Genomic DNA, 13020 nt, shown 5'->3' with positions numbered 1-13020 from the left:
CGCGTGAAAATGTAGGGACGAAAATGTGGTTTTCGTCTATATTTATCGCACATTGTGACTTTTGATCTGAATTAGTGATCCTCCTTTTAAGAGATAACTAAACATAAAAGAAAAAAAGAAAAAACTATTCTATCTATATAAGTGCCGAGCAAAGCAAGTAGACATGTTTACTAATGCTTCAATTTTTAATTTTGAAAATATATTACAAAATTTAATGGCGCACAAGATGTCAAAAAAACACGTAGTCAATTTTAAATATGTGTGACATTTTTCTTTTTCTTTTTTGAGAAATAAGATCATGCATTCAATAAATCAACAGAAACTTCTATCAAACATTACAAGATTGGTAGCATCACTATGGATGTCTTCTAACCAAATTTGAGAAAGAGTGGATCCTTTAGCTAGTTTGGCCAACTTGTTAGCAACACAGTTTCCTTTACGTCTCACATGGGAGAAAGCAAGGGATCTAAAGCTAGATATCAGTTGGAGAGAATCCTCAATCAAGTGACCAAAAGGGGCCAGACAAAACTCATCTGAGTTGAGGGATTTGATAATAGTTTCAAAGACTACGTATACTTCCTAGCCTGGAGACCAATTTTCCGGGCAAAGGATATAGCTCTTCGACAAGCTAAGGCTTCGACGTCATCAACAGATGGGGGCAAGGCAATCCTCTCAGAGAGTGCACCAATGACTTTGCCTTCATGATCCCTAATCACAACTCCTAGGCCAGCTGCAGCAATGTCTTGAAAGATGGCGCCATCAAAATTGGCTTTGAACCACAGACAGAGAGGTGGAGACCAGTGGACCAAAGAAGGGGGCTCATCGAGTATGATGGCAAGTCTTGGGCCTGTTGGAATTCACGTAGTCTCTCAATAGCATTGGCATGGATCTTGGAATATGGCAAAGATGGTGAGTCCAGTCGAGCAGCATTTCGTTTATACCATATGCTCCAAGAAATAAAAGCAAAACGCTTTGCTAATTGTGGAACCTGGGCATTGAGAATTCCCATGAAAAGGTCTCAAAAATTAACACTGTTCCAATATCTATGATCTACAAAATTCTTCAACATGCCAATAATTGTGTGTGCGTGAATCACTAATATGGTTATATATTGCATGAAAGATGTTTAACATGCCAATAATATGGTTTATGTTTCACAATTTTGGCATTATCATCTTCGTTTCAATACAAAAGAAACCAATTCAATTGAGGTTTATGTTGTTAAAAACAAACAAATATTAAATTGATGGTTTTACAAAATACTGTTCAACGAAGACCACAGTTGAAATATTCGAAAAAACTAATAATTCTTTATATATAAAAAAATATCACACTTCAAATTTTTGTCTCAGGCTTTAAAATGTATAGAACCAACCCCACCTGGAATCTTGCATTCACCATCTCATGCAGTTAGCATTAAGTTTCCTTCCAATAATGCTAACATTCCATTGATAATAACGGGATGCTCATAGAAGCAAAAACGATACAAAATCTTTAGAATTTCATTATGGTTAGTTTTACAATTAAACCCATACTTAAGTGCAAAACATTGTAAGCTGGTGGTTGAGGTTGAGGATTACAGTGAGCGGATATGCAACAGGAGTGGTAATGAAAGAGCACCATGATTTAGAAACACGTACACCTCTGAATCTTAGGAGGTAGTTTAGCCAGATACTCAGTAAAATCTCTTCAGGAACATGATTCTTCTGATATGTGTGATTTGGTAGCAGTGGCGGAGCCAAAATTTTAGTCTAGAGGGGGCAAACTTAAAAGACGATATTAAAAGTGAAATTAATCTTAAAAATATTAATCAACAATAATAACAAAATAAATAAACAATTGTAAGCAAATATGAATATATTTCATATTATTAAAATAAATAAACAAAAATAACCAATTCATAACTACTAAAAAATTTACAAACTGATGGAGTAAAAATGTGATTAGTGTTACTTAAAAAATATAATGAATAAATATTTGAAATCATTTTTTGTGATTGGTAACATGCCAATCTGTAAGACATAAGTAGTAAAATTTGTAACATTTCTAGCATCATTTAATGATAAAATGTTGTGAAAAGTATCATAAATAGTGAAAATGGTGTAAATAATGATATAAAATAAAATAATAAAAAATAGTGAAATAGGTGCAACACATAGGACAACACAAAAACTACTTATAAGAATAGTGAAATTGGTAAAAAGCTTACATGGTTTTAGTGTTTGAGAACTTTTTTTCCTTTTCTTTTTTCTTGTGTCAGAGTCACTTTCAACCAAATAGAAGTTCTTTTTTTCTTTTTCTTTTTTCTTCCATGTCAGTAAGTAATTACACTAGACTACTAATGCTAGAAAATTTTAGGAGAAGTTAGGGGGGTGGTGCCCCCCTTGCCCCCATCTGGCTCCGCCAGTGTTTGATGGTTCTCTGCTTTGGTATATTAAATTTATAAGAATTTCAGATGACAAGAGTAAAGTATTTATTATTTATATATCTGCACTTTTTATTGATTTCATAATATTGTGCCACTTCTAAGTTTTTGTGGCTTCACAAGAGTACACATTTTTATTCTATAATATATATATATATATATATATATAAAATATTGAATTTAAATTATATTTTACATGTAAATAATAAAATATATAATTTCATATACAAGAATAATCATAATAAATAATGCTAAAATATATAGTTCCATATACAAAACTAAACATATTAAATATCTATTAATAAAAATTATAATTATCAAATTTTATATTTAGGAAAAAAATAATATATATTGATAATTGTGGGGAGTTCACGCATGTGATTACTACCTTTGCACATTTAAATCATGTAATGCATTTCGCCAGACTACCCAAACAACAGTGGAGTTTGCCACTACTCGAACCCAAAATTTTTAGACTCACATGTGTGATGGATGACAAGGATTTCCTACCTTTATGCCACACTCTCAGGTGGTAAAATTAAAAATCATATTGTGTTAATGTATTATACCGTTTGTGCTCAATTCCTATGGTTACTTCACTTGACCAGTTGTCATAAATTTTGAAAGAATAAGATATACTTACGATCATTCCCATTTGGAATTCAAAAAAGCATTTTGCATTACTAAAAAGCTATTTTACCTATTTTACGTTGCCACTTGAATAATACATCCTACATCTTATACTCTATTCTCTTACCTCTCTATTTAAATGGTTTATTTTATTTTATTTTGCATTACCACTTGAACAAATATTTTATATCCCATACTCTACTCTTTTTGGTGAGATTAAAATAATTGGGGTAGAATAAAATAATAGTTTTAAATATAGATGTTGCTATAGTAATTCCTACATGTTAGAGCATTCTAAACTAGTCATCTAAAACCGGATGAAATGCAAAATAGATGATAATCTTTCTTAAAAAGCACCAAAACTGCACCACATCACATTATCCATCCATGTTCAAAATTTTGCATATTGACACTTAGAATGTGTTAATAATATGCATATCCCTATAGCAACATCTAACGCAATTATTTTATTCTTCCCACAAGTAAATAATAATGTGTGTTCTTTGGGTATTGCATTTTTTTTTTTTTGTATGTATAAAATATAGATAATTTTATTATGATGAATTGCAAAATAAGGAATGGTTGTTAAAATGATAATATAAAATAGATAAAAGTGACTTTTTGGAAAATACTATATATATATATATATATATATTGCATTTTTGGATGAGAATGCTCTTACAAATAAGTTAATATAACAATATTCAAAAATCTCAACAGAGGTAAAGCACTGTATGTAGGGGTTATTCTTAGGCTGAGTAAGTTATAATTCAACATACACTTTTTTTTTTTTTTTTTTGGGTAATAATGAGAAGGGTGAAGTTGTGAGTTTAAAACCAATAGAATGCTTGTATAACTTAGCAATTAATTAAACTATCGATCTATTATTTTTTATTTTTTATTATTAAAAAAAAAGGATAATGAGACTGCATATATATATATATATATAAATATATATATATATATATGTGGTGGGAATTATAGCTGTAGTGTATCTGTGCATGGGTTATATATCATCCCTTTGTTAATATTGGGAAATTGCACTGTAATACTAATACATGGACTTAGTCTCTTTTGTTAAGGATTCAGGGATATAAGGATGGGATATTTGTTTTTATAAGGGCATAGAAATGTATAGTTCTTAGATGTTTGTTTTTATAGAACATTTCCTTTGCTTAAATAAATTTCCTGCATTGGGGTTTAATTTTTAGTCAAAACATTATTTATAAATTATATTGTTCTAAAGATACTTTGGAAAATCATTGCATCCTTTGTACTTTGTTATGTATAGAAGCTGGAACTATGTAAAAAACAAAGTTGATTATACACATTCACCCTTTTCCATTTGTAATACTGTTAATTGTTAATGCTAAATAGTCGATTTAGAATAAGTGTGGATATTTACATAGTAATGCAACCTTGAGTTTAATAATTCACATGCAGGTATATGTTCTTATGTTATTGGAATGCACCATGATGACTGAACAACTTTTATATGTATTTAGACAGCTAGAATTGTATAGTTCTTGGATGGCTTATTTAGAAAAGAAAAAAACAAACAAACAAACAACAAAAACCCTTTAGGTGAATTTGTCATTTTCAAATTCAATTCTAACAAATATCTTTTTGTCTTTTTCTGTGTGTGGGGTGGGCATTTGATCAAAATCTTTTGATTGTGTGGAAAGATTAAGAAATGCTAATTAATTAGTAAAAAATTATACTCGTGGCATCTTTCAAAACTTGATCACCATAAAAAATTTGAAAAAAAAAATCTACAAACTCAATAATAATTATACTTTATCATTATGTCAAGATATTAATGAAGAGGTATATATCAAATTGGTGGAAGAATTTGAGTTCTTAGCAAATCTATGTAATATTTAACCAAACTCCTAATTGCCCTTAGAACTGATCAATTTGATTACTTACTAGGACTAACATAGTAACCAAAGATATGAATGTATATACGACCAATGAGTAAAAAATGACCAAAGGTTAGACAAAAACATCCAACATATATGAACCAATCCACCAATCAGACACTACAGCGTTCACAAGCATTAATTGCCTGTAACCAAAGATACCAATACCATGTTGAAATTTTCAAACATCTACTGAAAGAGTGGGGACACACGTAACAACTTCCCTCATTTAAGAAGAACCAACTGCTCCCCATACAACATAGGACCACCAATTGATGATGTCTTATGTATCTTCAGCCAATTTCTTCAATACTTTAGATTCATTGATCTCATTCAGAGAATGCAGTAGTTTAAGTTTTAAGCTCTGAGCTTATATAGTCATTCTATTATGAATGAATCCACTACAAAAATAGATTAAAGATTTCTTCCACCAATGAATGTGATAATTAAACATATATTTGCAACATAGTTTCATTGGATAGTAGTTAAATCAAGGCTAATGACAGGAATTGGTTTAGCAATGAGTTTCAAAAACTTAAGTTGTGATTTCTAATAAGAAAAGGAAGCAATTAAAGAAGAACTCCTCGCATGAAAATTAAGCAAGAAAAGAGAATCAGAGAATATAGAAACCCCAGCATGTACGACTTTTGAAGTATACTTCAGAAAAATTTCCACAGAAGCACTGCATTTTACACCTTACATGTCCTTTCCAAATACATGCACAGCCAATATTGCACCTTGCACCACATTGTACCTACGGTGTACACATGCATGAATCCATGCCATTTGCATGTATTTTTAAGCGTGTACACACGTATCTATAATATATGTTTAATTGTCTATGTATATGCATTCATATACCCTATTTGCTTTATCACATCGTCAATAATTAAGACAAGGTGAAGAAAATTGCATTAACTATCAAACTGCTACACCTAACAAATTAACTAATAATTAGGGCTGTCTCTCGTGCCTACGGCTAACCCACACCAAAAACAAAGCTTTTACCTCAAATTAGTGCAATACCATCACTGAGTAATGACAGTAGTACAGTACTAATGATCACCAATTCAACACTATGTATTAAGCTTGCACATTAGGTGTTAGACCATACACACCAAATTAATTAGTAGCTACCATAGTCTTATTTAACCAATTGACTAGGATGACCATGATAATGAAAATTTCAAGTTGAAAAAGATCGAGAAGGGTATATGATGATGGCAAGCATCTTTGACAATGAAAAGGATGAAAAGATTGACCAAGTAGAGACATTTCTCATCACCCATATATATAGTCATTTTCTGATGTACATTAAGATAAAAGGCTTGGTCACACATAAAACATCAGCCTATGTTATACAGCCATATATATAATTAATTAAGATGCTATAGTTATGCAGACAAGACTAAACATTTGAGCCCTAGCTAGGATAGGATAGTGAGGCCCTACTAGGTCTTCTTGTTTCTCAGGATATATGATAAAGTAGAAGATCCCTCTCTCTTTCTATTAGAAAGAAGGAATTAGCTAGGGAATTTTGTAGATTTCTGCTGCTCAGTTGTGAGAAGGAGGGTGTGTCTTTGGTGGTGAGTAGTCCAAGTTAAAGCCAGGATTCTTTTCACTGCGTTTCTTGTGAGGCACAGCCCAAGGAACCGAAACAAGAGACTCAGTTTGAACAGCACCTGAAGTTTTTGCTACCACCTTCATTGTTTTCTGATTCCTCCTTGTCTTTTTTGGCTTTTGAATGTCATCATTTGAGGTGGTACTTTCAGAAATGCTATCTTTTTTGTCAACTTCATTTTGCTTTGAAAAGGAAGACTTCACCTTAGATAGATCAGGACCCATCTTCTCATCATTCTGCACAAAATCTCAAGATGTCAAACACTTGAAAATAAGAAGAAGATGAAGATTTTAACATCTGGCCATTGAGCTTTAGCTCAATTAGTACGCAAGTTCTAGGTGGAGGGTGAGGTCATGAGTTCAAGACCTATTGGTGCATGTGTAACTTAATTATGAATGAAAAAAAATTGAAAAAAAAAAAAGTACAAACCTTAATGGAAAAATGGAATTTCTTCTCCAGCTTCTTATCAACTACTCGAATATGGCGGGCATTACATGCATGCAATATGGAAAGGCATAAAAGGAAAATCAGACAAGAAGTGATTGACATTTTTATGAAAGATATAGTATAGTCTAAAAGCTTGAAATTAAGGTTGATGGATGGCTAGGCTAGCAAGGAAGCAATGTAGTATTTGTTGGCTGACTAGTGGGAATGGTTGAGGTTTAATATAGTGAGAAAGCAAAAGAGAGCTAGCATTAAATGCAGGTACTAGAGTTAATTAAAGAGTTGGTCTTGCAGAACATGAAAGTGCATGGGTAAGGAGAAGTATGAAAGAAAATTGAAGATATGGGCGGCCTCCTCCCTTTTGTCCCTTCCTTCTCACATTAATTTCAATCTATTGGGTCCCAAAATACAGACCCCCCACCAGGAAAAGAGAACCAACACGGACCCTTCTTCTAAATATAGGGAGAGAGAGAGAGACTGAGACAGAGACACAGAGAGAGAGAGAGAAGCAAAGAGAGTCCAAGCTAGAGATTTTCCTATTATATAGAAGAAAAATAATAGAGGGTGAAGGACCATAAACCATTGCCTGCCTAATTAATTGTGTTTACCGAGGCTAGGAAGTACTTCATTCCTCCACTATGTGTTAGAGATTCACTATTTTCACCGCTTGCCTCCTTGTTTCTCGCCCTTGCTGCCTTTTTACCTTGAAAAACTTATTATGATTATTCTATGATCAAAAAGTAGGAAACCTTTTTAATTAGATGCATATAGACAGCAAACACCCTTAAGATGTGTGATAATGACCACTTGGTCTACCTCTTCCCTTGCAGTTTAAAGTTTAAAACAAGAGGATGGGAAAATATCAGCAATATAGAAAGATGAACCTGTTAGAATATGTTTAGATTATTTTATTGTTTATGTACTCCATTATTTATTTGTTAAAAGTAGGGTAAAGTATAATTATACCTTAAAAAACTGAAGGTTTAAAAAATTGTAATAAGCAAATTAATAAGTAAAATGAACTAAAAGTCAAAACTAAACTAAACCAAACCCACAATTAGTGCTTTAGGGGGGTAAAAAAAACAAGAAGAAGAGGGATGGTTGTTCATGAAGTTAATGGTTTAGCTTGGAAAGTTCAGGTTCTGGGCTAACTAGCTAACTAAATGGTTGTCGTTGCCGTTGCTTTTCAGGGAATGAAGTTGCTAGGATGAGCAAATTATGGCAATAGTAGATGGTGGGAAATTAATATTTCTAGCTCCCAAAGTGTCTTTATCTCTCAATGTTCAACATGATTGAGTTGGTTTCCACTTTCAAACAGCCAATTAATATGATTTTCAATTAGCCTGCCTTCATGCTGAACAACCAAGATTTTCCTTCTTCTTTGTGTTCCAAATGCTATAGCAGCCGTGTAGGCTATAATTGGAGGTTATCCAAATTTTCTGTATTTATGTCTAAGGAGAACATTTTTTGTTGGGTAGTCAGCCAACTGTTTTCACAAATTATATATGCTCCCCAAATTTGGGATATGGCAGAAATAATTTGCTTGCTATGATGGTATATTTTACCATTTTGACTAGTTAGTAACAGCTAAGCATTACTGCACTAGCATAGCTAGAGTAGAGTTCTACTTTGCAGAGTATGCTTAACCCCACCTTTAGAACGAAGTAAATTACACATTGATATGAGCCCTTTCCTAATTTTCAAAACTTTTTTTTTATACAAAATAGAAATTTTATTCTAACCTAATATAAGTGTATATATGTGTGAAGTTATCTCTTAAAAACTTGAACCCCGACTCTTACCCCCTGCACCTCATAAGCACATATACTTGTGGAGTGATCATCTCATCAAAAGTGCGTAGTGGTTAATTTTCAAATCCTTAATCGTAAGTTTATACATTTCAAAGAAAAACATTGTAAAAGTTAATTTTTGTGCCTAGATCTTGATCCCCAAATATAAATCATGTGCAAATAAAAGTTAATTTTCTTGTTTCTTCCACTTACCCTATGTTCATCCTACACATGTATAACACAATATTTGCAGCTAAAATTTGCACTTGACATCTATATGATTCTTTTTTAGAAAAAAAAAATAAAAATATATATATATATATATATATATATCAACCTATTGTGTTTTCGTTTGATAATATTTCATTTTTTACCATTAGAGGCTTAGGCTTATTTTTTATGTAAACAATTTTTTTTTTTTTTTTGGAAATTATGTAGACAAAATTTGATTCTGATCCACATCTTTTATGAGAAGACTAAACTAAATGAAATCTATTATTTGTTGATAATTAATTATATATGCATAGAAATTCATATTATGTCAAAAGCCTTTTGTGGGGGTAACTGATCAAGGAGCCCATACCAATATATATACATTGGGCCAAAGGCCCAGTCCAAGGAAGAACCCCTCCTCGACCATACCTGGCCGAGGACAAAGGGAACGGCCTATCACTGAGAGTGGCACTCCGGGTCATTCCATGGAATAAGAAAAGTACTAAGATAGAAAAGGACAACAGAAAGAGTGGAAATATCTAAGGGAAAGCTACCATTATTGCATTCGGTGCTCTGTACCTGACAGAGCCATACTTTTCTACATTTACAACCACTCCCAACGTCTTTGGGGAGGGGCGGATGGGACAAGTATCAGCGCTATGAATCTAAAAATCTACAGGAGGGAGCGAGTATAAAAGGAGGGGGATGGGAGGCAATCAGGGGGATTCTGGGGACCACGACCACTCACAACGTACTAGAAAAAACTCCTCGGATTGTGCCGAGGACCAACCTTCTTTAATAAATTCAGTTCATCTCTGCTTGACTGTGATGAACACCATATTAACTGTTATCCATGTACTAAAGTCTAGCTCTTCGACCCACTCTCTACAAATTTATTGTACCAGACTCACTGGTCCAAGATCCTATATATCTTGGGCTTGAGCTGCAAAACGTGACCCTACACCTTTTAACTCATGTATTTTTTGGCACTTTCAAGTAGTTTTTAACAAAGATATCCAGAATTTAAATTCGTCCTCTTTCAACAATCAGATTATCAAAAAATAAAAATCTTATACCATACAATTGCAATATAACAGTTATTACACACTTTCGATCACTTTAGTAAAAAAAAAATATATTAATAATCAAACATACACGAACTACCTATAATCCCAAATTTATATTTGACAACCTAAGAATCCCCCTACCAATTAAAATGGAAACGAAACAAAACAAAGAAAAGATTGAATATATTCATATATATATATATATATATATATATATTCATGTGAAATTTACATGACAATATATGAGACAAAAAGTGAGATAGTATAGGACAGGTAAACCATTGGACCATTGAAAGGAATGGACCCACATGAAGATCAAACACGTAGGGCCTCTGGAAATTGTGGAAGGTAAGGGACGGGAGACAAAGCTGAATGACCCATCCTCTCTTTGTTCCTGAGGCAAGGAACACTCTACAATGCCCCAACCGTCAATACCCGCCTTTCATGACACGTGGCGAGCACCCATGTGATACATTCAATGCCACGTGGTTGTGGGCCAGTGTTTTAGCCGCCAAAATCCTTCTTCTTCTTTTTTCTCTTTTTTTTTTTCCCCGGAGGAAATCAAAATATGTGCTCTAATATGAATATCTAATAGCTAAGACAATATCAATACCTCAGTTTTCTGCGGAAACTTTGATTACAAAAATTTAGGAGTAGTTCACAATTCACATAGTTATTCTTGTACTAGCCAAACTTTTCAGAACTTTGAAGGTAATGTTTGGTACATTTGCTTGAAAATCATATGCCTAATAACTAAGGTATATTTGGATGGAAGAGTCTAGGAGATGAGGTATATTTGGGTTTTTATTTTTTATTATTCTTTTGAAAAGATAAAAGGAAAGATCGAGAGAGTTTAGAAGGTTAGAGACCCCTCTAAACCATTATTTTTCCTCATTTGAGGTAGTATAGAAGGGGGAAAATTCTAATTTAATAAAGTTTTATATAATATTTATTGTGTCTTTAATATTTTTTTTAAGTATTGATTTTGAATTAGAAATTTTATATTTGTCTATTTGTTATATATATTATCATTTCCTTTCATTTCAATTCTACAACTAAACAAGAATAGGAGAGACGTATTCACTCCCCTCTCCTCCCTTCTATTTTTTAAAACATCCAAATAATAGAGAGAGATATGTACTCTCTTCCCTGCTCTTCCTTCCCCTTTTATATTTTTCTCTCCTTTCAAAAAACCTGTGAATAGTGTTATTATTACATTTCAAATATGTTTAAATTAGATAAAATTCTAATATATGTATGGGAAAAAAGTCGTCATCTCATCAACTATACATTTAGATTAGTCAATGACTACTTGAAGACAAAAAAAGTTACAATTAAATATTTTATTAGTTCTGGTTATATACAAAAGTTATAATTTAAAATAGGGAAAATAATAATTTTAACTAATTTTTAGACTTTATTTTACCTATAAACTATTGATTCTATTAATTTTATTTTTGATGATTCGAGAATGGGAGAATTTAAATCCGAGATACCTCTTTTGAAAACACTAAAAAGTGTTAACTAATTGAATTATAAAGCTCTAGACTATTAATTTTGTCAACTTAGTTTTTAAAGTTTTGAAAATGATTCAATATTAATTTCTTACCCCTACTCGTTAGAAATCAAAGAGACTTTACAAATTAAATACTAAACCTCTAGTTAACTTCTTCCTTTTTCTTTATTGAAACCTATATTTGACTTTTGCTTCCTTAAAAGTTAGAAAGCCTATAGTTAACTTTTTAACAAATTGTAAGGAAGACATGATTTATATTATTTAGTAGTTAACAATTAATATCGACAGCTAGTAGGAGAACACTGAACTACTTTCACAACCTAAGAGACCAAATTGCACGTGAACAATTAACAAACTTGAACTTTCACACATAATTCACGGACCAAAATAATAATTTATCTTATAATTAAATCACCTCACATCTAGGGAAACATTTACACATCTTTTTCATTAAAGAATGACATCATCAACATATAATCATCCTTCTTCTTTTTTATATATAGTTATGATTATGATAAAATTTATAGCATTTCTATGATGAGGTTTGAACCCCATATTTCTTGTTTACTAGTTAAGAGAATTAAAATCCACAGCATGTTAAACATATAATCAAATTGAATCAATTCACTTAAGTCACAATTAGACCACTGTTTTAGCATAATGTTTATTCATCAATAAATTTCTATCCCAAAAACAAAAGGGTAAATTGTAAATTACACCTCTAAAGTTTGGGAGTGTTTGAATTTTACACTCTAACGTTTCAGAATTTAGATTTTACCCCCTAAAATTTGGGATTGTTTAAATTTTATACCCTCAAATTCTAAAACTTTAATAAGCATGGCAATTTTTACCCAACTCAACCCAACCCTAATGGTTCGAGTTTTACCCGACCCGTGAAATAATAGGGTCGAGTTTGGGTTTTTTAAATAAAACCCAAAGCGGGTTCAGGTCGGGTGCGGGTTTTTCTGATACCCACCCTAAATCCGACCCGAGCCTGACCCATTTAAATGTAATTTACCAAAATACCCCCATATGTATATAAATTTATTCTAACCTAATTTCCTAAGTCCTAACCCTACTCTCAAACTCTCCTCAGCAACCACCCCTCATCTCCTCGCCTCTCAAACTTATTCATTAGACCCTTTCTCTCCCTCAAAGCTTCCATGGCCGGACCTTGATCATCTCAATGCCACTGCCACCATGGTTTTGCTCGTAAAGCCCTTTCTGATCTCACCCAATATTGCTCTCTTTATTTGCTTTGCACCAAGGTTAGCCACAACTGAACCACAACGGACTACAACCGCCACCAATGATAGCGATGGTTTATTCACTTTCTTCTTCTGTATTTTGTCTATTGGCTTTAGGGATTTAGATTTGGTTTTTTAGATCTGA

The 13020-nt window shown here is 32.4% G+C and overlaps 1 protein-coding gene across 1 annotated transcript; it reads right to left on the bottom strand.

Annotated features, from left to right (window-relative positions):
- Nucleotides 1–6236: 6236 nt before the first annotated feature.
- Nucleotides 6237–7475, bottom strand: LOC115984104. Its single transcript, XM_031107007.1, has 2 exons — nucleotides 7028–7475; nucleotides 6237–6834 (listed from the first exon to the last, which is right to left on the bottom strand). Exons 1-2 carry the CDS (start codon nucleotides 7145–7147, stop codon nucleotides 6532–6534), a joined length of 423 nt encoding a protein of 140 aa, XP_030962867.1. The 5' UTR covers nucleotides 7148–7475; the 3' UTR covers nucleotides 6237–6531.
- Nucleotides 7476–13020: the final 5545 nt, after the last annotated feature.

The sequence above is a fragment of the Quercus lobata genome, chromosome 4, assembly GCF_001633185.2.
Source record: "Quercus lobata isolate SW786 chromosome 4, ValleyOak3.0 Primary Assembly, whole genome shotgun sequence".
NCBI classification, from domain to species: domain Eukaryota; kingdom Viridiplantae; phylum Streptophyta; class Magnoliopsida; order Fagales; family Fagaceae; genus Quercus; species Quercus lobata.
The sequence above is the reverse complement of the archived record's forward strand: the minus strand, read 5'-3'. Positions and strand labels throughout refer to the sequence as shown.

Bases quoted from the DNA above. Each gene is read 5' to 3' on its own strand.
- LOC115984104 (XM_031107007.1), bottom strand. From the start codon at position 7,147: ATGTCAATCACTTCTTGTCTGATTTTCCTTTTATGCCTTTCCATATTG. The intron at 6,835-7,027 runs GTTTGTACTTTT...GATTTTGTGCAG, and splicing joins AATTCCATTTTTCCATTAAG to AATGATGAGAAGATGGGTCC.